The sequence below is a fragment of the Hipposideros armiger genome, unplaced genomic scaffold (genome assembly GCF_001890085.2).
Source record: "Hipposideros armiger isolate ML-2016 unplaced genomic scaffold, ASM189008v1 scaffold_315, whole genome shotgun sequence".
NCBI lineage: Eukaryota > Metazoa > Chordata > Mammalia > Chiroptera > Hipposideridae > Hipposideros > Hipposideros armiger.
In genome coordinates this window covers 792,088-816,436 of record NW_017731665.1, presented here as the reverse complement: position 1 = coordinate 816,436, position 24,349 = coordinate 792,088, and the positions used below count along the sequence as shown (strand labels likewise).

General features: G+C 52.2%; 2 protein-coding genes across 22 annotated transcripts in view; one reads left to right on the top strand and one right to left on the bottom strand.

The window, feature by feature from the left end:
* The window catches only part of CUNH16orf96 (chromosome unknown C16orf96 homolog), a 55,203-nt gene extending 55,119 nt beyond the window's left edge, over window positions 1–84 (bottom strand). For 11 of the 12 annotated variants that reach the window (XM_019660252.1, XM_019660248.1, XM_019660250.1 and 8 more), the window contains exon 1: window positions 1–79. The gene's annotated coding sequence lies outside the window, so the exon portion shown is untranslated. The other variant, XM_019660249.1, reaches the window with a different exon arrangement.
* On the top strand, window positions 17–24,142 carry CDIP1 (cell death inducing p53 target 1). Of its 10 annotated transcripts, none has more exons than XM_019660265.1 (8): window positions 17–103; window positions 4,570–4,622; window positions 4,769–4,904; window positions 20,585–20,669; window positions 21,172–21,276; window positions 21,396–21,551; window positions 22,380–22,653; window positions 22,773–24,141. In XM_019660265.1, exons 5-8 carry the CDS (start codon window positions 21,192–21,194, stop codon window positions 22,882–22,884), a joined length of 627 nt encoding a protein of 208 aa, XP_019515810.1. In that variant the 5' UTR covers window positions 17–103; window positions 4,570–4,622; window positions 4,769–4,904; window positions 20,585–20,669; window positions 21,172–21,191; the 3' UTR covers window positions 22,885–24,141. The 10 variants fall into 10 exon arrangements, with proteins under 10 accessions (XP_019515810.1, XP_019515808.1, XP_019515812.1 ...); XM_019660266.1 differs by lacking the exon at window positions 17–103 and adding an exon at window positions 320–443 and having other exon boundaries at window positions 22,773–24,142; XM_019660263.1 differs by lacking the exon at window positions 4,769–4,904.
* The last annotated feature ends 207 nt before the right edge of the window (window positions 24,143–24,349 follow it).

Here is a 24,349-nt window from a genome sequence, read left to right as displayed (position 1 = left end):
CTGCCTCTTTCTGACAGACGCGCGACTACGAGCTGCGGAGGTTGCCGTTTCTGCTGCTGCGGCCGCCGCGGGTGCCGCGGAAACGTGAGTCACCTCGAAAACGGTGAGTCGCCTCGGCCTTTCGAGTCGGCTTTCCCCAGAGGCCCCCCCCCACCGGGAGAAGGGCTGGGCGCTTGCGCCCCTTGGAGGGAGGGAATGACCTAGGACCGCAGAGCCCCCTCCCCGCCCGCGCGCTCGCGCGGTGCATGGTAGGCACTGTAGTCCCCGTGGTCGGCCGATTGCGCCTAATGCGCACGGACGGACTACACCTCCCAGAGGCCTTTGGGCGGGTGGGGTGGGCGGTGTGCGCGTAAGCCCGGCTGGGCTGAGGGTCTTGTCCTCCGAGCGACTGGACCCTGGCCAGTCTCCGCGTACGCTCGACCTCTGGCCCCTGGCCTTTCAAGGTAAAGAGACCCTGGGGACGGCGCAGTGGGTCTGTCGCATGTTCCCAGGACGCTGATGCGATCCAGAGCGGCCCTCGGGATTTTGACATTGTATCGTCGCTGGGTTGGCTGGCCACCCGCGGGGCTGCAATAACAGCTTAGCCAGGCCCGGGCGGGCGTTGGGGCTCGGTGCCTCGGGGGCTGCCGGCTCTTTCCTCGGGTCCCGCCGGCTCTTTCCTCGGGTCCCGCTTATCACAGCCGCCACATTCTCTGTAGGAAAGATTGGGGAACTACCATGTCCGATTTTCTGTTGTTTTCTCAAGAAAGGGGGTTGGAAGGAGGGTCCCGGCCACAAAGAAGCCCCTGCTGAGCTCCTTGGTGACCTTGGCAAGCCTGAGGGGCCCCCGCGCGGCTCTCCCTCCCCCGTCCGCCCCAGCTCTCCAACATCAGTAAATCCCTGTGCCCTCTCTTGGCCGCACGCTCTAGGGCCAGGGGGGTGGCAGTGACCTGGCCTGGCTTTGGGCCCAGCCCCATGCCATACAGAACCTTGGTGTAGTTGAACTTATGGCGTCATGCGAACGCAGGTTTGGGCACTTGACTTGTTTATGGGTTTGTGTGTGTGTGCTATTTTTCTCTAAATGTTCCTAGGAGGCCTCTCAACAGGTGTCAGGTAAGGAGCAAGCAGCTGTAAGTTTCTCCAAGTGTGGGCCTAAGATCCTCTGCCTCAGAATCCCAGGGGCCCTTTTTAAAGGGGCCAATTCCTGGAGCCCACTTCTAGAGGTTCTGATTCAGCAGTTATGGGATGTGGACCAGGACTCGATGTAATAAGCTCCCCAGATAATCCTCAGGCCCACTTGGGGCTGAGAACCTCTGTCCTAGAGTGAAGAGGATGGGAACCTGGGGCATAGTATTTACATCAATTTTGTTTGCTGGGGCTTCCTGCTGGGCAGGGCAGTGCTTAGGCAAGTGTTTCTGGACACTGTTTCTTACCTCAGGGCTGACTTGAGAGAGGGGTGGGGAGAGGCCTGTCAGTTCTGCCTTGCCTGCCCTCTGCCCCAACATTTAATTATGAAAAATTTCACACATACAGAAAAATTGAAGAAGTTTTACAGTGAATACCCATAGAACACCACCTAGAATGTACCACATTTCACCACATTTTATCATAAATCTAACCATCCAACAGCCCATCTTATTTTTTTGTTTATGTCTGTCAAAGTAAGTTACAAACATCAGTCTCATTTCCTTCCAAATAGTTAATCATGCATGTAATTAAGCAGAGTCTTAGGATTATTGTTGCTTTTTGTTTTGTAACCAATAGAAGCCCTGGGTATTTGAAAGTCTCTTTCTCCTATCCCTGAAGAGCTGGACGTTTTCCTGTAGGATGGGCCTGTGGAACCAAAAAAGAGCTTGACATGGGCTCTTATACAGATTTGAAAACAGCAGGCCATAGTTCTAGAATTACCTGAAGAGCAGAAACATGGAATGTGTGACATAGAATAATACTTCAGGGACCAAACTGTTTTGAGGGGCAGCTAATGGACTGTGCTCTGATGACCAGGTTACCTCAGCAGATCACAGTTGGTGATAATTGATTGAAGTCATCATCTTTCCTGCTCTGTTTCTGCTCTTTATACTATAAGCTTGTCCGGTTTGAACTTGATGGTTTGGTATGTTTTCCAAAGCTCCAGGGCTGCATAGCCAGTTGACAAGGTTCAAGTCCCTTGGGCCCAGGTACTTTGTTCCATAGCCACAGACACCAACCCCTAACCCTGAGAGAGAGAGAAGAGATGGGTCCTGTGAAAAATCATCTCCACTTGCAGAAACACGTATTTTCACTCAGAGTGATCCTTAGGGAGAGGAGAGCCAGGCCAGCAGTAGTTCTGTGAGGTTTATTGTCTCCCTACAAGTGGACTTGGAAATGGAGTGCACAGAATGGAAATGTGCCAGTTTCTAGGACTCCACAAAGGGCTTCCATCTCCTCATCTCTGCACAGTCAGGATTCTCCCAGACTTGTCTCCTGGGGGAATAGTAGAAGCTGCATTGCAATTTAGTGCTGCGGAGGAGAGGACGCGCTGGTCCTGGGCAGAGCCCCTCCCCCTGAGAGGCCACCCACCCAGGGATATGCAAGTCTGGTCACTCCTGAGCCTGCGTACCCACTGCCTCTCCTACTCTGTGAGTCACCAGGCTCTGGTGATAATGGTGGCGTCCTGGGACCAGAACTGCCCAGACCTGGCAGACCACACTGATTTGGATGCCCTTCTGTCACTTCCAAGCTGTGTGAGACGTTTGCCCTCCCAGAGCATCACTTGCTACACCTGTGATAGGTGAAAAGCAACACCCAGGCCAGATGAAGACTTGTATCCCCTGTGAGTGCTGAAAAGACTAGGATGCCCTAATGTTACACAAAGCATGAAACCATGCAACGCAGGGTGAAGGAGTCTAGTGACATTTTGATTCTTTCCCTGAAAGCGGTTGTGATATATTTTTGGTAATGTCGGATAATTTTTCCAGAAGACATTTCTTGTCACTTTTTTGGTGCTCCTGACCTGTGGGTGCTAAGGAGCCCCCGAGTGGTCTGTCCACCATCTATTTTGACCACAAGGAGGTGTCATGAGGGTCCAGTAAAAACAACGTGCTGGATACGTCACGTGTTCAATAAGTGTTGATTCAGTCTGAATTCATATCTATTCCAGTGCCTGCATTTTTCCTTCAAGGAGAAATAGAGGCCAGGGAAAGTGGAAAGCAGCAGAGAAGCATGGAAGGGTTGGTGTCCCTGGGTGGGGTCTCAGGAGAATCCTAACTGCATATGAATTCAGGAAAAAGTGAACCGGTTGTCTTCATTCTAACATTAAGAGCAGTAGCCTTACAAGTTGGGGAAACAGCAGGGAATTAAATTTCGTTTGCAGCGAGTTCCCTTTGTGTGTGCCTTGTACCCACCTGGCAGCACTCCCCTGGGTCCTGTCATCACAGCGCCCTGGGAGGTAGCACAGGCACGAAGCAGCCAGAGCGACTGAGTGACTTGCCCAACGTTGCCAAATATTGGAGAGCAGGGCTCCACACCCAGCTCTCCTGAAACAACGGGGGCCGAGGGGCATGTGGGCTCTCCCGACCCATGGTGCGAACCGCTCCATGCAGTTGACTGTGACTCAAGAAAGGGTTTTTTTTTCCCCTGTGTGGATTTTTGGCTGTAAACAGAGGCACTTTCATCAGGAAGCATGGACTGCATCTCAGCTGAGGCTGTGTTCTGGCCCAGTGGCTGTGGGGCGTGGGCATTGGGGCTAGAAATAGCTGAAGCCTAGTTAATTTAACCCCAAACTTCACGGACGCGCTTGTTCAACAGACCTGTGCCAGGTGCTGAGCAAGGCCCCAGGGGCACAAGTGGAAGAGGCCCAGTGTTTTCTGGTGGGTGAGAAGAGTGAGGGTCCAGAGACTCCCTGGCAGGGAATTATAGGAAAGGCTCTCAGGTTTGCTGGACAGAGGGTGGGAGAGTCGAGGCGGAGGGAAGGGTCTGTGGAAAGGCCCATTGGTGGAGGTGGGGCGGGGTTTGGTTTATTTTGAGAAGCGCGTGTTACAGCCTGGGGTGGCTAGACTGTAGTGTGGTAGGGAGATCGGGAACGCAGGGCCAAGTCCAGACTTTCCTCCCAAAACCTGACCAGTAGATGAGATAGTGGATTTGAGAGCTTTTTAGCAATGGCATTAACAGTGCTTGCTGACAGGTCAAGGTTTAAGGTGCAGAGAAAAGTCTGGAAGGCCTCTCAAACATCCATCTTGGTCCTGGGGTACTGCTAACAGGGCCTGCAGGAAGGGGAAGAGTGCTCCTGCCCAAGAGTATCCACCAGGCTGTGTTCCTTGGGGTGTGCTCCATGGGGCCCCAAACACCATCCCTGCCCTCCAGGAGCCTCTGGTTTGGCTGGGGAGGCTGGGCCCTTGACCACAGCTATCTATGTCCCTGCTGCTCTTAGCGACTCTGTTGCCCCCCGGCGTGGGACCCCTGCCTGCCTTCCTGCAGGGCCTACCCAGTCCCTGAGGCCTCCTCAGTGCCCCATGCACAGACTGCCCTGCCCCTTCTCTCACCTGGAGCACCTGTTGTCACACGGATTCTCATTTGGGTTTTACTGAGTGTCTTTTGTAAATTCTTCTCAAGTGTGAGCTGGCTTCCCTGCTGGATCTCCCGCAACCCGAGACCCAGGACCACCGGTGAGTGACCTCCATGGGATGTCCCCTGAACTAAGGAGTCAGGAATGTTAAGTCTTTTCATTTGAAAAGTCACTTGAAAAAAAACAACAACAACAAAACAAACTTGGGTAGTGATGACTCTGCTGAGTAAAACTGGCTTATCCTAGAACTGGAAGAATTCTGCCCGGATCCAGGCAGAAGGCCTCACATAATCACATGACCACCTCCGTGCGCAGACACCCCCGCCCCCATATGCTGTGCTGCTGGAGGCTCAGGCTGCAGTGTCTGTCCTGTGTAGATAAGGTCAGATTACTGCATGTGTTTATCTGCTTTGCCTGGGGAGCATGGGGGCCACATCGTGATCCATGTCCTGTGGCCCCAAACTGGCCAGAAACAAGCCATGCCTGCTGTAGGTGAGAGCCAAGCACTGTTGGGTTCCCCACCTCCAGCAGTTGTCTGTTGATATCAGGATTTTGGGGATCCATGTTAGTACACCAGGCATAGTGCAGGAAGCGAAGAGCTGGGGGACAGCCTGACTTCCCAGTCCTCATCTCACTCAGGATAAAGGTGGACATCCTTCAGTAGCTGAGCCTCCCTGACCTCAGCTCCTCAGACTCTGCCCAGCCCTCTGCCCCCGGGTTGTGTGGGCACCTCCAGGCCTCTGCACTTAGCCTCTCTTTGCCTGGACCTTTCCACAGCTGTGCACATGGCTTGCTCGTCACCCCCATCCCACCTTTGCCTGAATGGTCCCTGCTCAGAGAAACCTCTCTGCTTAAAATAGCAGCCTGCAGCCCTCACTTCCCTGCAAGCTTCACTGTCTGACGGACTGAGTATTTGACCTTGTGCTGTGTTTCATAACCCACCCCCCACCCCTCACCCCGCCATGTAAGCTCCATTAAGACATGCTGGTGAAGTCCCAGGGTGTAGGGACCACAGCCTGTGTGTACCCCGTCACTCCTCCAAGTACAGGGAATACAGTTGTGAATACCAAGTTGCATTCCCAAGTGAACATTCAGTGATGAGGTTCTAAAGGCAGCTGGTTCTACCCTGTAAAGTCCTTGAGTAGCTCGTGAGTGCAGAGGTGCTGACATTTCCCCTGAGGAGACAGCATGCTCACTTCATTGTTTCTCTTAGTGTTCTGGGTGCATGAAATCCATGTAAACTCACACGATGGAATTCTGCACGAAACACTTTGTGGGAGTGTAAAATCATCCTGCTCAAGCATATTTTGAAAAACACTTTGGCAAACTTGTGAGAAAAGAGACGGGGTGGAGACAGGTGCAGTGGCAGGGGTGTGAATCAGGGTTCTGTCTAGCTCACCGTTACCTCTAGTCCTGTACCGGCTCCTACCTTTGGAAGGTGCTTAGTAAACGTTTGATGACTAAATGAATGTCAGCTGAGGCTTTGGACTCTGTGATCTCGAATGACGTTTCTAGCCTGAAAGATGGTCTCCTGATGTACGAGGCAAAGAGAAATAGACACATGGCCAAAAATAAGGCAGCCCCAGATACAACGTGCGCTCCCATTTTCCCAAGGAGAAGATCCGAAATAGTTCTCCTGTCCCAATGGGCAGGTGTCCATTTAGAGTGATGTGACTTTAGTTTGACTTCCATATACTATTTCATGTAACATAATTTAAAATACAGACTAGATTTGTTTCTCACTCACATTTCCCAGAGCACTTCTGTTCCCCCTCTTCCCTCTCACCTCTGTGGATACCGTGTCCTTGGGAGCGTAGAGGTTTGCTCTCACCCATGGACTGGGGAGACTTGGGCAAGGCCCAGCCGGAACTCCTCCCCTGGACCAGCCAGGCCCACAGGCATCTGTGTCTGAAATAAGACTCTTCCAGCAGGGTGGCTGGGACTATGGTGGCCACGTGGCTTGGCTGCTCTTACGGGCCTCGCGCTTTTTCCTGGATTGGGATGGTATGTTATGATCTCAGATAACTGATTAAAGTAGAGTCAATTCAAAGACTTTCGTTTTGTGGGAGTGTGGCGAGGGCAGAGGTAAGAATTGTTTTTCTTTTCGGGGCTCCACTTTCATTGCCTAAGTGATGGTTCTCTAGACGCATTGCGTTTCTAAAATTAGTTGGCCTTTTAGTTACCAATTCCCGCCTGTCCAACAGGTGCGGAGGACTTGTTTATTTGCTGGTGGGTGCAGCTCTATCTGTTTTTCCAGACTTTGTTCTTCATTCCCTCCTGTTTGTACTTCCTTCTGGGACAGCAGTAGAATGTGCAGCTCCTCAGCCCATCCTGCCTGGGAGGCAGCTCGGAGGAGGGCTGGAGGAGCTCACTGGGCTGTGCTCCCGGTGCTGGCTCCATCGGGAAAGCCCTGTAACCTCATCAGTTTCAGTTTTATCATGTGTCTCTTGGGATTTTCTTACCGCCCTCCTCTGCCAGGCAACCTCCTGCTGGTTCTCCAGGCAGGGTCCTGTGGCTAAGATGGCCTTTACGCTCCACCTTCACAGGTGTAGACCCTAAGTTTTACTGGAACACTGGGAGGTGACCTGATATAGACAACTGACTCATGCTGTCAAACTCACCATGTCAACTTAGGAGAGAGGAAAACGAGAAAACAGCCAGTGCTCCTGGGCGCATGTCTTTTCTTTTAGGCAAGACTACATTATAGTCAGATGTACCTTTCCATACTGAGAAGGATTACTCATAAACAGCACAATTATAATGAGCGTTTTGAGGAAGAAACCAGTGAAAGGAGTTGCCCATCGTAGAAAAACTAGACACTATGCATAAATAAAAAGATTCTTTATGTGTGCTTATATATAAACAAGTCATCCCAAAATACCACTACCCAGAGAAAACCACTCTTAACATTTGTTGCGTAATATACAGTTGACCCTTGAACAATGCAGGGTTAGGGGTGCCGACCCGTTGCACAAAAATCCACGTGTAACTTTTGACTCCCACAAAACTTAGCTACTCATAGCCTACTCTTGACCAGAAGCCTTATTGATAACAAGGACGATTAACACATATTTTGTGTTTTATGTATTCTATACGGTATTCTTTTTTTTATTTTTAAGATTTTATTGGGGAATTGGGGAAGGGGAACAATGTTGGGGAAGGGGAATAACCAAGTTGTCCTTTGATCGTAGTTGTGGATGGCGCAGCTAGCTCAGCTCCAAGTCCAGCTGCCATCTGGCCGCCCGTGGGCAGCTCACAGCCGCTCAGCTCAAGGTGACATGTTCAATCTTAGTTGTGGGTGGGCGCAGCCCACCATCCCATGTGGGAGTCGAAACGGAAACCTTGTTGCTAAGAGCACATGCTCTAACCACTGAGCCATCCATCCGCCCAGCGGCAGCTCAGGGCAGCTCAACTCAAGGTGCCGTGTTCAATTTTAGTTGCGGGTGGGCATAGACCATTATCCCATGTGGGAGTTGAACCGGCAACCTTGTTGCTAAGAGCACACGCTCTCACCAACTGAGCCATGCTGCCACCTGTTGGCATCTCAGCAGCAGCTCAGCTCGGGTGTAGCTCACTGGCCCATGTAGTAATTGAACAGGCGATCCTGTTGTCAGAGCTCACACTCTTAACCAACTGAGCGACTCGGCTGGCCACCTCTATACTGTATTCTTTTTTTTTTATAAAGATTTTATTGGGGAATTGGGGGAGGGAAACATCTCTGGGGAATCAGGGGAAGGGGAACAGACAAGTTGCTGTCCTTTTGTTCTTCAGTCTAGTTGTGGAGGACGTAGCTTCACTGGCCCATGTTGGTATCATCATTGCGCTCTTCCCGGGTGAGGCAGATCGGTCACTGGCCTCTGGATGGCCGCTCACGGCAGCTCTTGGCAGCTCACACTGGCTGCTGGCCTCTCACGCTGGCTGCTGGCCACACATGGTAGTTTTACAGCAGCCCACTGCAGCAGGGGCTGCAGCCTATGCTGTCGCCGGTGACTCACGGCAGCCCAGCTCCAGGTCGAGCTGTTGTTCATCATCTTAGCTGTAGAGGGCAGTGTCACTGGCCCTTGTGTGGGATCCGAACCGGGGCCCTGCTGCTCAGAGCTGACGTCCCAAGCCAGCTCTTAACCAATGGGCCACTCGGCCGGCCCTGTACTGTATTCTTAACAATAAAGTAATCTAGAGATAATGTTAAGAAAGTCATAAAAGAAAAGACATTTACAGTATTTATTGAAAAAACTCTGTATGTAAGTGGACCCTCGAAGTTCAAACCTGTTCAAGGGTCAACTATATATATAAATACACACTTTTAAAGTAGAATCATACTACATATGCTGCTTTTACATTCTTCCTTCACTCAGTGTTACATCAAGACCATCTTTCTATGTCAATAAAAATAAATCTGTATTATTTGGGGAGGGATAGGGGGACAAATACAATTACACTGTATAGGTAAATTAGATCGGTAACCAGTCCCTTTGGTTCAGCATCAAGACATTGCTACATAAAAACGTTTTGCGGGCCAGCCGAGTGGCACGGTGGTTAAGAGCTGGCTTGGGACGCCAGAGAGACCCGGTTCGGATCCCACATATGAGGGCCAGTGACACTGCCCTCCACAGCTAAGATGCTGAACAACAGCTCAACCTGGAGCTGGGCTGTCGTGAGTCGCCGGCGACAGCTAGGCTGCAGCCCCTGCTGCAGTGGGTTGCCATGGGCTACCGTGTGTAGCCAGCAGCCAGCGTGAGCGGCAGCGACCGCCGTGAGCAGCCATCCAGAAGCCAACTGATCTGCCTCACCGAGGAAGAGCACAATGATGGTGCCAACTTGGGCCAGTGAAGCAACGTCCTCCACAACTAGACTGAAGAACAAAAGGACAGCAGCTTGTCTGTTCCCCTTCCCCCAATTCCCCAGCGCTGTTCCCATCCCCCAATTCCCCAATAAAAATCTTAAAGAAAAAAACATTTTGCATGTGACTCTGCACACGTGTTCATTTATCTCTTGGATAAATGCCTCAAAATGGAATTGAGTCAAAAAGAGTGGACAGGTAGCAGCTGCCTTCTGGAAAAGTTGTACTAAACTGACCTGCTCTGTTGTGTCCCATGTGCTGTTGACACTCTGTCACAGGAACGCAGAATGGTTTGCCAAGGCTTTGACAGGAAGTCAGCATGGTATAAACTGTACTATTATTACTGTCATCATCACCACAGTTCCTAGGAATTGTACTACTTTCTAGTTTAGAACCATTCTTTGAGTCCTGCTTGTCTTTTGATTTCGCTTCGGATTAAGAACAACCCATGCATTGTCTCACTCTTTTCTTTTTTCTTGTGTACTTCTGTCTCGTCCTCTGCTGTGTCTCCATAAATACAAGTAAGACAAACAGGTATGTGTGTTTACTGAACACTGAGTGACAGTCTCTGAGCGACTTGCTCTTCACACATGACCTTGTTTATGCCTCAGGATAGGTCTGTGCATCAGGGGCTGCTGCCACCATGTCACAGATGAGAAAACACACTGGAAAGGCAGGTGGCCAGATGGCTGGCGTGGAACTTAGTGCCTGGGCCCTTACAGCTTAGCTGTGATGTCAGGGTTCAAGCCTCCCCGTGGTAGGGCACAGGTGATGGCATTTGAGACCATTGGCTTAGGCTGACGTATTAGCTCTATTGAACTGCGATACTGATCAGGGAGGAATGTGCAGGGCTGGGTGGGCGGAGAGCAGGGATGGAAAAAACAGATCTGCTTCCTGGTCCTTTCCGCGTCTTATTTTGAAGTATTTAGAATTCCCAAGGCATCAGATATACCCTCGTTCGAGTGTAAAAATAAATGGTTCACAGCCACCAATGATGCTAAGGGAGGGATTGTCTCTTTCATCCTGCCTCCATCGGGAAAGACAATGGAAAACGGGCTGTGTTCAGGATTTCCCAGTCCTGCCAGTGCTGGGACTTGGCAGCCCGAGGGCCTGCCCATCAAGCCACCGGCCTCCACACTGGCGGAGAAGCCAAGCTATCAGGAAGTCTGCAAGGGGAGTGTTCCGGTTATGGACCACTTGTTTATACACCCCTGTCCCCTCCTTTGCCTGCTGGTCTCATTAACTTGACCTCCTCCTGGCTTGCTTGGGGACACGTTCCGTGACCTCTGGAATGGGCCTGATCTTTCTGTACTTTCACAGTCCCCTAGACTTTTCTGTACACCATGGATCACACTTTGTAATTCGGTTTGGGGTTTTTGGTGTGATTATTAACACCTGTCTCCCCCACTTGACTGGAAGCTTCTGGAAGTCAGCGACCGTGCCTCTTAGTCCCTGCCTCTTCCCCAGCCTGTGTCTGGGGCAAATTCAGTGCTATACAACTATCAGCACAAACAGATTATTATAGAGGAAGCACCATTCCCACACCGAGGGCCTCTGTCAAGTGGCTGTCACACAGACTGTCCTTAAGCCCAGCCCGGGGACGTGGGGGAACAGGACAGTATGTGGCATTGCCCAGAGAGTCAGCAGCCATTCCTGGGAAATAGTGTACCAGTTGTGAGATGCCTCACTCTGCACAGCCCTTCGCAGCTTATCCACATCCGTGTCTCAGTTCTCATGCAGCCTCCAAGGTAGGCAGGCAGGGTGTGGATGATGAAGTCATGTGTGGGCCAAGCCTCCCAGGAAGGGACGTGCCCCAGTTGGGCCTTCACACTCCGCAGGGGCTGAGTGTGCTCCCCTTACCCTGCCCGCTGGTTGGACCCAGGGAACACAGCAGGGCTTTTGGGTTTCCCTGGGCCTCTGCTCCTGCCAGAGCAGTGAGCACCTCCTTTGTTCAGCAGACGGGAGCTGCTTTTCAGTTTTCCCAGCAAAGCCCAAAGCCCTGCTCCTGGCCAGATGCCTGGAACCTGCCTCCTGAGGACAGAGCCCCTCTGAGGCCAGCTGGCATCCTGGTGCCATGGCTACAGGGAGGATAAGACCCTCTGGGAGAGGCAGGAGCAGGCCAGTCCAGCTCTGGGAAACGCGGCCCTGCAGCTGCCACTGCCAGCACCTCGGGTGGCTGCTCAGGGCCTGTGGGCAGAGTGCCCTTCCCGGGGCATTACTGACCATGGAGCTCCAAGGCAGCCATCTGAAAGGAGCGACGGCCCTGTAGGATTGCTAGTGTCTTCCTTTCCAAGAGTTGTCTTGAGAGCCCCACAGAGCACATGGCCTCCACTCGGCTGTGCCGCAGATAACCTCTGCTGGGTCAGCCAGGCTGGGTTTGATCACAGACCCCCTGGGATCATGAGGGACGTGCACACCAGGATCCCTACTGTTGTGGGAGCGGAAGCTGCCCTGGCAGAGGCGCTGGTGCCCGTTTTCCTTCCTCTGGGAAGCTGTTCTCCATAAACAATGACAATAGCAGGTGCTACTTGTTCAGTGTTCTTGTGTGCTAGGCTCTGAGCTGCTGTTCTGGGGTTTGGCATACACTGTTTATTGTAAACCTTGTTCTAGCCCTGAGGTAGGAACGATCACCCCGTTTGCAAATGAGGAAACAGGCTCAGCGAGGTGACACAGCTAGCAAGTGTTGGAGCTGGGTCTGAACTAGTCTGAGGTGTCCTTTAAAGCTTTGCACATTGCAGCAAGCACCCCCAGGGCAAGGCCTTGGTGTGACAGCAGCCAGCTCATGAGCTCACAGGCCAGTCCACTCTCAGTCTCAGGACTCTGCCTGCAGTACCCCCTTATGGTCTGTTGGGGGTTCCTCTAGCACAGAGATTCTCAAAGGTGAGGTGCAGTTTCCTGGAGGCTTCCTGAGACCTTCTACAGGCCGAAGGTCAGAACTATTTTTATAACAACACTAAGATGTTATTCTGTTGAGTTGTTGGAAAAGTCATGATGCATTTTTGCAACGAAAAACAGAAAAAATACGCCATGACTTCTCCGACAACCCAGTATTTCCTTTTTTCATTGTGTCGATGTTCATGTTGGGGTGCAAAAGCAGCTGGGAGTGAAACCACCGCCAGGCTGAGCTCCACTCACGTAGGTGGCACCAAACCGTGCTAGTCATTGTTGTAATTGTGTCCACCACACACACACACACACACACACACACACACACACACACACACGCCAGTTTCACTTAAGAAAAAGCAGTAAAAATTAACTTCATTACATCTGGAACCTTGAGTATATCTTTTCAATATTCAGTGTAATCAAATGTGAGGCACACAAGTGAAGTGTGATGGCTGCCTCAAGGAAAAGCACATGCACAGTTTTGAGGTGTGAGCTGAACTAGCTTTTTCGTGGCACTCCATATTTACTTAAAAGAACAATTGACATATACCATGGTTATTCAGACTTAGGGATTTAGCAGACATTTTTTGGAAAATGAACAAAGTGAGCCTGCTACCTCAAGGAAAACAACTGACCTTTCGTTTTTGTATATGTTGCCAATGATAAAATTTGAGCTTTCAAATGAAAATCAGAATTTTGGAAAGCTTGTATCTGCCACTGTGAGCTTGACGGCTTCCTGATAAAGACTTTTCTGATGAGTCTGAGTTTACTAACTCAATCTAACAATGTGAGTTTTTTGAGGGGAGGAATGTTACATAATGAGATGTGTCAGCATTGCTAGATCTACATAATAAGGGCTCATAATTGTGAGCCAGTATTTTCCAATGACCTGTATCATACAGGATGCTACAAAATCATATATGTGTGAAAGATCCATTACAATGCAAGGTAGACCAATGATTTTTAATGTAACAGAGTAGGAAAAATTCATTATTAAGGGTGTAGGTCCCATATTGCAACTAACTTTAAGAAACTACCACTTGTCAAGTTAGGGTATAGTATCGAAGAATATCCACAATTATCTGCAGAGACTATTCAAATGTTCCTGCCTTTTCTAACTATTTATCTGTGGGAGGCTGGATTTTCCTTGCCTACTTCAACCAAAACCACATATCACAACAGATTGGATACAGAAGCAGATATGAGAGTCCAGCCAGATATTATAAAGGTTTGCAAAAATGTAAACCAAGGCATTCTTCTATTAAATTTGTTTCAGGAAGTAGTAATTTAAAAAAAGTTATTTATGTTAACATATAATGAGTGTATTAATTTTAATGAATGAATCCTTTTTTAAATTCCTCATTTTTGGTTTCTAATACAGTAAGGACTGATCGCTAGAACCCACAAAACAAATTCTTTCTGGAGTCCTCAGTAATTGAGTGTGAAGGAGGTCCTGAGACCAAAAGGTTTGAAAACTGCTGCTCTGGTAGCCCCTGGGGGAAACATGTCAAAAAGGCCACTCCTGAGTTGCTGGTGCTCAGGCCACCAGGAGCACCCACGCATGCGCAGATGAGTCTCAACTTCAAATGCCCCCCCACCCTCTCAGACTGGGCCTTCCTCCAGAATGGGGTGTTGGTGTATGTCTGGGGCGAAAGAGACCGGGGTGGGGGGCAGGGTTGGCACCCCCATGGTGGCGTGCAGGACAGTTCAGACTGCGGAATCGAATCGGCAGCAGTGGCTGTAGCCAGTGAGGAGCATACCCTGCTGGCATGGGCCCAGGCCCTCCCAGCTCCCACGGGTAGCGGGCTGCCTTAAGCTGCCAGTTGGCCGGGCATGGGCCCTGGATCAACAGCGACACTCTCTGCAGTGAGTGATGAATAGTTGGGAGCAGAGCAGGATGCCAGAGGCGTTTCCCAGGGCCCAGAGGTCCTGTGCTTTGAACTCCTCTCTGGGAAATGGGGCGGCCCAGAGGAGAGCAGCTGAAATTGAGCACCAGAGGCAGAGACTCTGTCACCGGCAATCGAAGCTGCCCATCACTGACCTGTCCTAGAGTTGTATTCTTTTCAAAATTTTATTTTTAATTATGCAAGTAATATACAAATACCTTCCCATTAAAAAAAAAATATATATATATATAATGAAGGGAAGCTTCACCTCTCTTGACTGACGGCCAAGCTTCAATCCCAGAGGCAACGATTTTGGTCTGGGGTGTTTCTTCCCTGTCTCTTTCATTTACATCATGTATAAACACTACTATCTAGACCTGAGTGGGTTTTGTTTTTTTGAGATGTAATTCACACACCATACAATTCACCCTTTCAAAGTGTGCACACCATTCACTGGTTTGAGTGTGTTCACACAATTGTGCAGCCGTCACCACTGTCTGATTCAAGAGCATTTTCATCACCCTAACGTGTGTTTTGACCCTAAAGCAGTTTCCTCCCCTGCACAGCGAGTCTGCCAGGTACTGGGCATGTACCAGGACAGGAGGCAGGGGTTCTAGTCCCAGGTCCCCAGGAAACCGCACCTCAGGGAAGGTCCGTGACTCTCCCAAGGGCACAGAATTTAAGGCCATGCCTGTCTGACTCCAGAGCTCCACATGCTTTCCTTGCTCACCCTGTTTTCCCATTAACTGGCAGACTGACGGAGCAAGTCCTTGCTCCTCTGTGAACGGCAGAGGGAGGCAGCGTCTTGCTGGCCCCACACTGGAAGACTGCATCTTTTCCTTGAAGCTGTCACATTCCTCAGTGGCTGCTTATAGTAGTGTTGGATACAGACGACCTGGGATTGGTGGGGCTGGAGTTGGGGTGGGGGATAATGAGGGTTTTGTTTGGTTTCACGGCCCCATACTCTAAAACCCACAGCAAGCATCTCAGAACGTTATTTTCATCCTCCCACCTGGGAAGCCATCACCGGGGCCACTCCTAGCTCATTCAGAGAAGACACAAGAGCTGCTCTGTGTATGTTGAGACCTGATTAGTCTTTGTGACATAGCTGACGATGGAACTGTGTGAGGGGGAGAGGGAGGGGTTGCAGCTGGGCTTCCAACACTGGGGTGCAGAGCAGAAAATTCCACTCTGGCGCTGAGCACCGAGCAGGCCCAGGCTCTGCAGTGGCTGCTGACCCAGCCCAAACAGCAGGTGGCACTCAGGGTTCTGCAGTGGGTTCAGACAGACCTGGAGCCAGGCTTCGTCTCATTTTAGGGTGACTGGAATAATTCTGTCCTATGTAAAAGCACAGTGGGTGTTAACTATGTTGGTTGTGGGCACAGGGGCCAAACTGGACCTCAGATGGCTCCATTCCATCCCCCAGTGGACCAAGGGGCACGTGCAGGCCCACCCTCCCCCAGCCCTATAAGGGTCCCAGAGACTACTCATGGCCCCCCTCTTCTGGACACACCACGCCCCTGTCCCTTGGGGCTCCCCTTGGCCTCACCCTGTTCCCTCTCCATCCTAAGGGCTATCTTGCTGATCCCCTCAAGGACTCAGGCCTGTGCTGTGAATTATAGTAAACAGCATGGGGAAGCTGCAGGCTCACACACTCGAGTCCCCCACTGCGCCTTAAGAGCCTTGAGCCTTCTGTCTCATCAGCCACCTGCCCCACGTTGCCTCCCTGCCCTGGGAAAGGTCGGGATTGTTCCTTCCAGGCCAGGCCTCAACCTGGAAGTGCAGTTGAGGGGACACTGATCTTCTCTGTTAGATCCTCGGGCCCCTGTGACATGGTGCCACCCAGTAACCCAGCCTCTGCCCTGCACACGTTTCTGGAGCGGTTCTGTCTCCCACGGGCCAGTGGCTTCTAAAGTGGGAGCTGTCGGGTCTGGGGCATCGGGACTGGGACAGAAGCATGTCACTTTTATGCTGCGCTAAGTGGGAAATTCCCAGCACCCCTAGAACTGGACCTGAAAAGGTCAACAGGAATTGAAGGCTCAAAGGAATTCCTTGAAAACACCTAAAACTGATTGTGAGGGCGTGTGACCCTGGACATGTGACTGAGCCGGGTTGACTTTCTCTAAACTGGAGATGCCAATAGGACTGCCCATAGGCTGGCCTGAGGACAGTATGCACTTGTTCAGTGTCGGTCCCATAGCAGGCACCCAGGGACTGTTACCCGATTCTGACCGTGGTGTCAGGATTACCGCTCTAGGTCCTTCCTCAAGTGTGTCTTGGACTTCTGCAAGACTGGGAATGTGTTCCTGGAATATACTGCCCTTGGTCTGTATCAGGTATGACTGTTGCTACACCTCATTGAGCCTCAGGTGTGCCAGCGCTTTTACACGAGGACTCCATGTGCTTCGGCTCACTGAGAACACCCGCTCTGATGCTCATGGATGAGTCAGGACAAGCTAGGGGCTCATGAAACCTGCAGCATGGTGGAGTCTGAGCCCACACCTCATTGAGCCTCAGGTGTGCCAGCGCTGTTACACGAGGACTCCATGTGCTTCGGCTCACTGAGAACACCCGCTCTGATGCTCATGGATGAGTCAGGACAAGCTAGGGGCTCATGAAACCTGCAGCATGGTGGAGTCTGAGCCCACACCTCATTGAGCCTCAGGTGTGCCAGCGCTGTTACACGAGGACTCCATGTGCTTCGGCTCACTGAGAACACCCGCTCTGATGCTCATGGATGAGTCAGGACAAGCTAGGGGCTCATGAAACCTGCAGCATGGTGGGGTCTGAGCCCCGGGGTCCTGGTGCCCCGTCTCTGTGCCCTCAAACCTGTACGCTGCTGCGGGGTCAGCACTGCATTGGCTGGTCAGCTGCTGAGCAGTCAGCTGGATCTCTAACTGTGTTCTGACAGAATTTTTTGTATTTTATTTTATTATTTTGATTGGATAATACCTTCACATTCACAAAATCCAGAAGGTATAAAGAGTTGTACTATGTAAAGTCCTCTGGGCCCCCAGAAGAGCTCCTGTCCTGTTTAACAAAAAATTTGTGAAAGTTTTCAGATAGTCTTCTATTTCTTCACAGTTCATAGCTACAAGAGCTAAATGCAGGCTGACAGGCCTGTGTCGGGTTTCCGGGGCTGCAGGTTGACTTCCCTGAGCTCCCAGGACCCCAGGCCTCTCTCGTCTGCTGGAAACTGCATCCCCACTGCTCTTGCGGCCCCTTCCTTAGCCTCTGGTACCCCACGCTCCGGCACCTGCCCAGCAGCGAAGTTGCCGGGGCTGAGACCTCGACATTATGTTTGTAGCTTAATTTGTGTAGTGTGCATTATTATTGGAAAACAGGCTTTTGGACATGTGAATTTTAAAAAGGTTTCATTTCTGTAGTTTTCATTATACCTTAGACAATCAAGTTTTATGGGAATGCACGTTTGGTTTTTATAGTAGGAGGCACTGGGGGAACTGGGATTTGAATTCTGGAAATCTTCATGAGCCATTTTTCAGAAACCTCCGTCCTTCATATTGAAGGGTGCCCACCCCCACCCCCACCCCCACACACAGTCAGGAAAGCAGCTGAGGGGTGGGGTGGATGGGGACGGGACAGGATGGGAGAGGGGAGAAAGGAGCAGCAGGGCCCTGCTGCCCAAGGGAAGGGGCGGAAGTGCCCGGAGTGGAAGTGTCCCTGTGTGCGTTCCTGGCATCTGTGTGGCCTGCAGCCGTACCTGCTGTAGGTCCAGAGGACAGCTCCGGGGTGAGTGGACACTGAAGGAGGCCTGCTCCATGTGCAGGGCTTGTAACCCCCATGATGGTGGAATTCCACAAGTAGAATTTTTGTGCTCTGGGAGACGGCAGAATTAGATCTAGTGATTTGGATGACAGGGCAGGCCACGCCTGCACCCTCAGAGGTGGTCCCTGGCGTGTGCACGCGTGTGCCCCTGCTCCCTGACGTGGAGGGGCTTGGAGGACCAGGCTCCTTCCTCCCTCCTGGGGCCTGAAGTGCTCCAGTGACTCCAACTGCAGTGTAGCCCCTGCTCCCTGCTCAGAGTATCCCAGGGCCTGGCCTGTTCCCTGCTGAGCTGGGGCTGCGTGGTGGACAGTGGTGCCACCCCAGAGCCATCCCAGATGGAGGACAGGATTTTGTGGCAGGTGCCAGCTCATTAGTGTATTACAGTTTTCTGCAGACACAAGTCAAGGAGGCTCCTTTTTCTCCCATTAGGAGGATGCCTGATGGGCTGGTGGTGGCTCCCACCTGGAAGGGGACCTTCTGTGACATCCTTTGGAGGCTCTGCTGGTCCTTGTTCTTGATCCTGTGCTGTTAGAATTCACCTGCGGGGGGCGGGGGGAGTCCCTTAGGGTCCTAGACTCAGCTCTGCCTCTAAATGCCATGTGGCCTGGGACAAGTTCCATCCTTTCTTGGCCTCCATGTTTTCTTTTTTTTAAGATTTTATTGGGGAATTGGGGGAGGGGAACAGACAAGTTGCTGTCCTTTTGTTCTTCAGTCTAGTTGTGGAGGACGTTGCTTCACTGGCCCAAGTTGGCACCATCATTGGCGCTCTTTCCGGGCGAGGCAGATCAGTCGCCGGCTTCTGGATGGCTGCTCACTGCGGCTGCTGGCCGCTCACGCTGGCTGCTGGCTACACACGGTAGCCCATGGCAACCCACTGCAGCAGGGGCTGCAGCCTAGCTGTCGCCGGCGACTCACGACAGCCCAGATCCAGGTTGAGCTGTTGTTCAGCATCTTAGCTGTAGAGGGCAGTGTCACTGGCCCTCATATGTGGGATCTGAACAGGGGCCCTCTGGCGTCCCAAGCCAGCTCTTAACCAATGCGCCACTTGGCTGGCCCTTCAGTTTTTTTTAATAACTGTTGACATAATAATCCACATGCCATACAATTTCCCCCATTTAAAGTGTGTAATTCAGTGGTTTTTAGTATATTCGCAGAATTGGGCAACTGTCATTATAGTCAGTTTTAGAACATTTTCATCACCCCTATAGGAAACTCTGAGCTTGCCATTCTCTGCCCACCCCTCCAAGCCCCTGGCAACACATATGCTTTGTGTGTCTCATGGATGTGCCTGTTCTGGACATTTTTATAAGGAATCATAAAATATGTGCTCCTTCGTGCCTGGCTGCTTTCACTGAGCATGTTTTTGAGTTTCATCCAGGTTATAGTCTGTCAGTGCTTCATTCCTTCTGGTGGCCAAATAATATTCCACTGTCTGGATAATTCCAGTCTGTGTATCCATTTCAATTGGTGGACATGAGTTATTTATACTTTCTGGCCATTATGAATACTGCTGCTATGAACATTCATGGGCAAGTTTTTGTGTAGATACAGGTTTTCAGTTCTCTTGTATATATCTAGGAGCGGAAATTACTGGGTCACGTGGTAACTCTTTGAATGTTTTGGGGACCTGCCAGACGTTTTCCACAGCAGGTGCACCATTTTTACACACTCAGCAGTGTGTGAGGGTTCTATTTTCTCTGCATAATACTTGTTATTGTCTTTTTCATTTTAGTCATCCTAGTGGAGGTGATGGGTATGAAATGGTACCTTGTGGTTTTGATTTACATTTCCCTTTTGGCTAATAATGTCCAGCCTCTCTTCATGTTGGGCATTTATCTTTGGAGAAATGTCTACTCAGATCCTTTGCCCATTTTTTAATTGAGTTGTCTTTTCGTTAATGAGTTAGAAGCATTCTTTATATATTCTAAACATAAGTCCCTTAGCAGATATATGATTTGTAAACATTTTCTTCCATTCTTGTGGGTTGTCTTGATACTTTCTTGATGGTGTCTTTTGAAGCTGTTTTAAATTCTGGTTAAATCAAATTTATCTTTGTCTTTTGTTGCTTGGACTTGGTCCCTCTGGCCCTGCCACTGATTCGTTAAATTTTAATATTTTAACTTACTCCAGGCTCCATCTCCCCTGGCAGGATTTTTGAGAGCCTTCCATCCCCATATGCATTGTTCTGAACTTAACCCTGCTGGACGCTAGGAGTGACACTAGGGGAGTTGCTTTCACTGTGTATCTTTTGTACCGTTTAGACTAAACAGGTGCTCAGTGAAGGAATGAGGGAAAGTGTTTCACTTGACAGACACCATCATCTTCCTTCCCACCCCATCGGCTCCCCAACAAAACAAAGTGGCAGAGACACCACTGTGCACAGCTGGCTCTGAAAGCCGCTGCTCTGGGGGCTGGTCTGGGCCTGGTGGGGAGAGGGTGCAGAGGACCAGCCATGCATGGCCCAGGGAGAGAGCAGCAGTGAGAAAGGGAAGGGGGAGCTGAGGAGAGGGCAGGTACGGGGATGGTGTGTACTGGGCAGCAGGGGCGGGTGGGGTGGCGCAGGCCAGACGAAGGAGGGAGTGTGGCTTCCTGGAGGCCAGGTGCACAGGTCCTGCCCAGTCCTCAGTACTGAGGGAGCTGCCTGTTCTCCCCCTGAAACAGCTCCCCAGAGCCCTTCGTGTCAGCCCAGGCCAGCACTGGAAGGAGCATCACCTGCCTACCAACTCTTGAGTACCTGGGATTGGAGGTAAAAAAGTCTCCCAGATCCCCTCCCACCAGCAGGCCACACCGCCATGGGGACCCTAGATTAGGTTCCGAGCTACTGAGGGGGCTCACCTCATTGGCCGACTTCTTTCCTCTGACCGGGTTCTGTCCTTGTTGGGACCCCCCCCTCGCCCTCTGGCTTTCACACAGGAAGTGCAGGTGACCGCTGAGGTTAGTAGCTTCTTGAGATGTGCAGGATGGTGGCTCTGGGCCAGGTGACACCTGGTAATATGGGGCATCTCCAGGACCTAGAGGGAGCCTGGTGACAGCCTCCTGCTCTGCCCAGTGGGGAGACTTACACAAAGGGAGTAAAAGGTGATCTGAGCCCTGAGGGCAGGGACCTGCAGGAGCAGCTCCAGGAGGCCCTGTATGCTTGGGCTTATTGAGGACTGTCACACACCTTGTGCAGCAGCAGCCTGTCACAGATCAGTGCCCAGGCTATAGGAGGGCTGGGAGCGTAGTTCACTTCTGGGTTTTCCCTCCAGGTCCAGGAGAAGCCTTGAAGATGTCTAACGACCCACCCCCTCCTTATCCTGGAGGCCCCACAGCCCCGCTTCTGGAGGAAAAGAGTGGAGCCCCGCCCACCCCAGGTAGGGTTCAGTGTGCCCTGGTCCTGGCCCATCCCAGCTGCTAGAAGCTGGTGCCTGGAGCAGCCCTCCCACTGACAGTGTTGGGTCCCTCCGAGCTTCCTCTCCCTGCCTCTGTCCAGGCCGAACCTCCCCAGCTGTGATGCAGCCCCCACCAGGCATGTCGCTGCCCCCTGCCGACATTGGACCTCCACCCTATGAGCCACCGGGCCACTCCATGCCCCAGCCTGGCTTCATCCCCCCACATGTGAATGCAGATGGCGCCTACATGCCTCCAGGTAAGTTGGAAAAGGATCCCAGGGGAGCACAGGGGTCTGCCTGCCCAGCAGGGCTGCCAGCCACGCCTTTGCTGCAAGCAGGTGGGTGTTTAACTGTAGGGGCGGGGGACTGATTTGGGGGCATGGAAGCTAGGCTCGGAAGGTGGACATGGGAAGGTATCACAGAACCCGGTGCTGCTGCGCAGGTGCTGTGGACGAGCCAGGAGGAGGACTGGCTCCTGGGAAAGCCCCTCAAGCACAGTGGCAGGTGCTGTGGACTCATGGGTGCTAGGGGGGGCCACTCCCTGCCAGAGACCTGAGTCCATGGTGGAGGCCTGGGCTCCTGCTCACCCAGCGGCTCTTCACAGGGACTGCTCAGGCCAGAGAAGGGCCCAGGGCTCCTGCACAAGTGGTTCCGGGGCAGATGGGGCAGGTGGCACTGCAGTGCAGGACCTGACACTGGCAGGGAGGAGAGCCCTAGGTGCAAGAGGGGCTGGTGAGCAGCAAGGCTTTCCCTCCTGTGGTTGAGGTCCTGGAGCACAGCGCCAGTCCCGTGTGTCAGAGGCAAGGGAGCAAATGCATCAAGCTAAGGCCGAGGGGAGCCCTGTTCCCAGCTCTCTGCCACATCTGGCTGGGCCAAATATCTTCTCTGTTTTGGTCCCCATGGGGCGGGGACCAGGAAAGGCTGGAAGAACGTGTATGGTCACCTTGGCCCAGGGCCTCGGCCCTGAGGCCTCAGCTGTATCCTGGGTGCTAGGGGCCTTGGGGCTTTGCGCTCACCTCTTACCTCTCCTGTGGGTTAGATGGCAAGCCACTGACCCATCTGCTCCGTCTTCTGTGCCGTTCCAGGTTTCTATCCTCCTCCAGGCCCCCACCCACCTATGGGCTACTACCCGCCGGGGCCCTACCCGCCAGGGCCCTACCCTGGCCCTGGGGGCCACACAGCCACGGTCCTGGTCCCTTCGGGGGCTGCCACCACGGTGACAGTGCTGCAGGGAGAGATCTTTGAGGGTGCGCCTGTACAGACCGTGTGTCCCCACTGCCAGCAGGCCATCACCACCAAGATCTCGTACGAAATTGGCCTAATGAACTTCGTGCTGGGTTTCTTCTGCTGCTTCATGGGGTATGTGGGGCAGATACTTGCGGGTGGGGGCTGTGTGCCCACCATCCATGCAGCTGGAGTAGGCCCGGTGTCCTCCGCACCTTTTTCAGGCCTCCCGTCTCTCCCCATCTCTGATTCAGGTGTGATCTGGGCTGCTGCTTGATCCCCTGCCTCATCAACGACTTCAAGGATGTGACGCATACGTGCCCCAGCTGCAAAGCCTACATCTACACGTACAAGCGCCTGTGCTAACGGAGCCGGGACTGGACTCCCTGCCGTCGGTCTGCCCCCTGTGCTTCGCTCCCCGCGCTCAGTGGCTTGTGTCCCCACTCCCACTTTGGGGTGGAAGCCATTCCACCGGTCCCCTGGAAGTCTCGTCCTTTCCACCTTGCCCTTCCCTGAGCATCTGACTCTTCCGGCAAAAATTCTGTTGGATTGAAGGCCAAGAAGGGTCATCGAGTATTATCAGGGAGCTGGCACTGAGCTTGTGTGTTGCTGGTCTGCTTGTTGTTTGTGATCAGAAAGATAAACTGGGAAGGGTCTCCCTGCTGAGGTCTCACTCCTCCATTTCTGTACAAAGTTCAAGTTTGGTCCTGATTCTCCCTGAGACCAAAAGCAGCCAGAGCGGTGGCTGGTTTCCCAGACCTGGGCCTGCAGCGGGGCTGTGCTTATAGGCACAGTTATTTCTGATCTGCTGGGCTGAGCGGGGGAGTGATTTCAAGCAGAACAGGGTCATAAGGCCAGGGTTTGTTTCTGGGGTGCTAGAGGCGGGCATGATGGTCAGAGGGAATGACTCTGGCCCTCAGAATTCTCAGGAACTCAACACCTTGTCCAAGTGCACAGGAGCCACCTGGAGTAAGGTAGAGAAGTCAGCACAACTGCAGGTCAGGGGATAAGTGACTGGGCCCTGGCTCACCAAGAAGGGACTCGCCTCTGACCCCTTGCGTAGCGACTTTTCTGGTCATGCCTTTGTGAACCCATCTTTGCTGGGGCCAGAAGGAATGCTCAGCAACCCAATCCCTCTGTCTATACCGTGTCCTTGCTGCGTGTGAGTATGACCTCTGCCTGGTGGCTGGTATGCCCCCTTTGGGCCTGGAAGTGGCACATAGGGCCCTCCCTATGGGCACTCAGAATTGCAGTGCCCACTCAATGGAGCCTCTTCCCAGTGGACGCTGGGCCCTTTCCCCTGGCCAACTCGCTGCCGCTATGCTTGCTCCAGGCACTGTGGTAGGAGCGACTGCAGCACTGCACTGGGGACAAGGAAGGAGCAGCCCCAAGTGGCAGAAGTGCCCTGGTGGACGCTAGCCCTACCCTGGGCCTGAAGCCACACTGTATCTTCTGATGGGTTTGTCTGTGAACTTGCTCCCATGGACCGATGTACCCTGCCGCCACCCCTCTCTCTCCTGGTGCCACTGCATGGCCTCCTGTCACTGTGAATCGTGGCCGGTCTGTTTGTAGTTTCTCATTAAATGGGCCCTTTCACTCCCCTGCCCTGGGCCTCTGCTCTTTTGCCTGGCTTCCTTCTTTTGCAAGGGAATGGGTGGTACTACAGGTTGTCTAAGGGCAGGGCTGAGTCCTCAGGGTTTCCGTGCTTATGCTTATGACTGCTCAGGGACGACACTGACTTTTAAGTACCTAGTTAAACCAAGCCAGAGTCTGGTATGGACGAGCACTGACATTCCAGATGTGACCTGGCCAGGACATGTGTTGGTGTCAC

Bases quoted from the DNA above. Each gene is read 5' to 3' on its own strand.
- CDIP1 (XM_019660273.1), top strand. From the start codon at position 21,192: ATGTCTAACGACCCACCCCCTCCTTATCCTGGAGGCCCCACAGCCCCG. The intron at 21,552-22,379 runs GTAAGTTGGAAA...GTGCCGTTCCAG, and splicing joins TGGCGCCTACATGCCTCCAG to GTTTCTATCCTCCTCCAGGC. The intron at 22,654-22,772 runs GTATGTGGGGCA...TCTCTGATTCAG, and splicing joins TTCTTCTGCTGCTTCATGGG to GTGTGATCTGGGCTGCTGCT.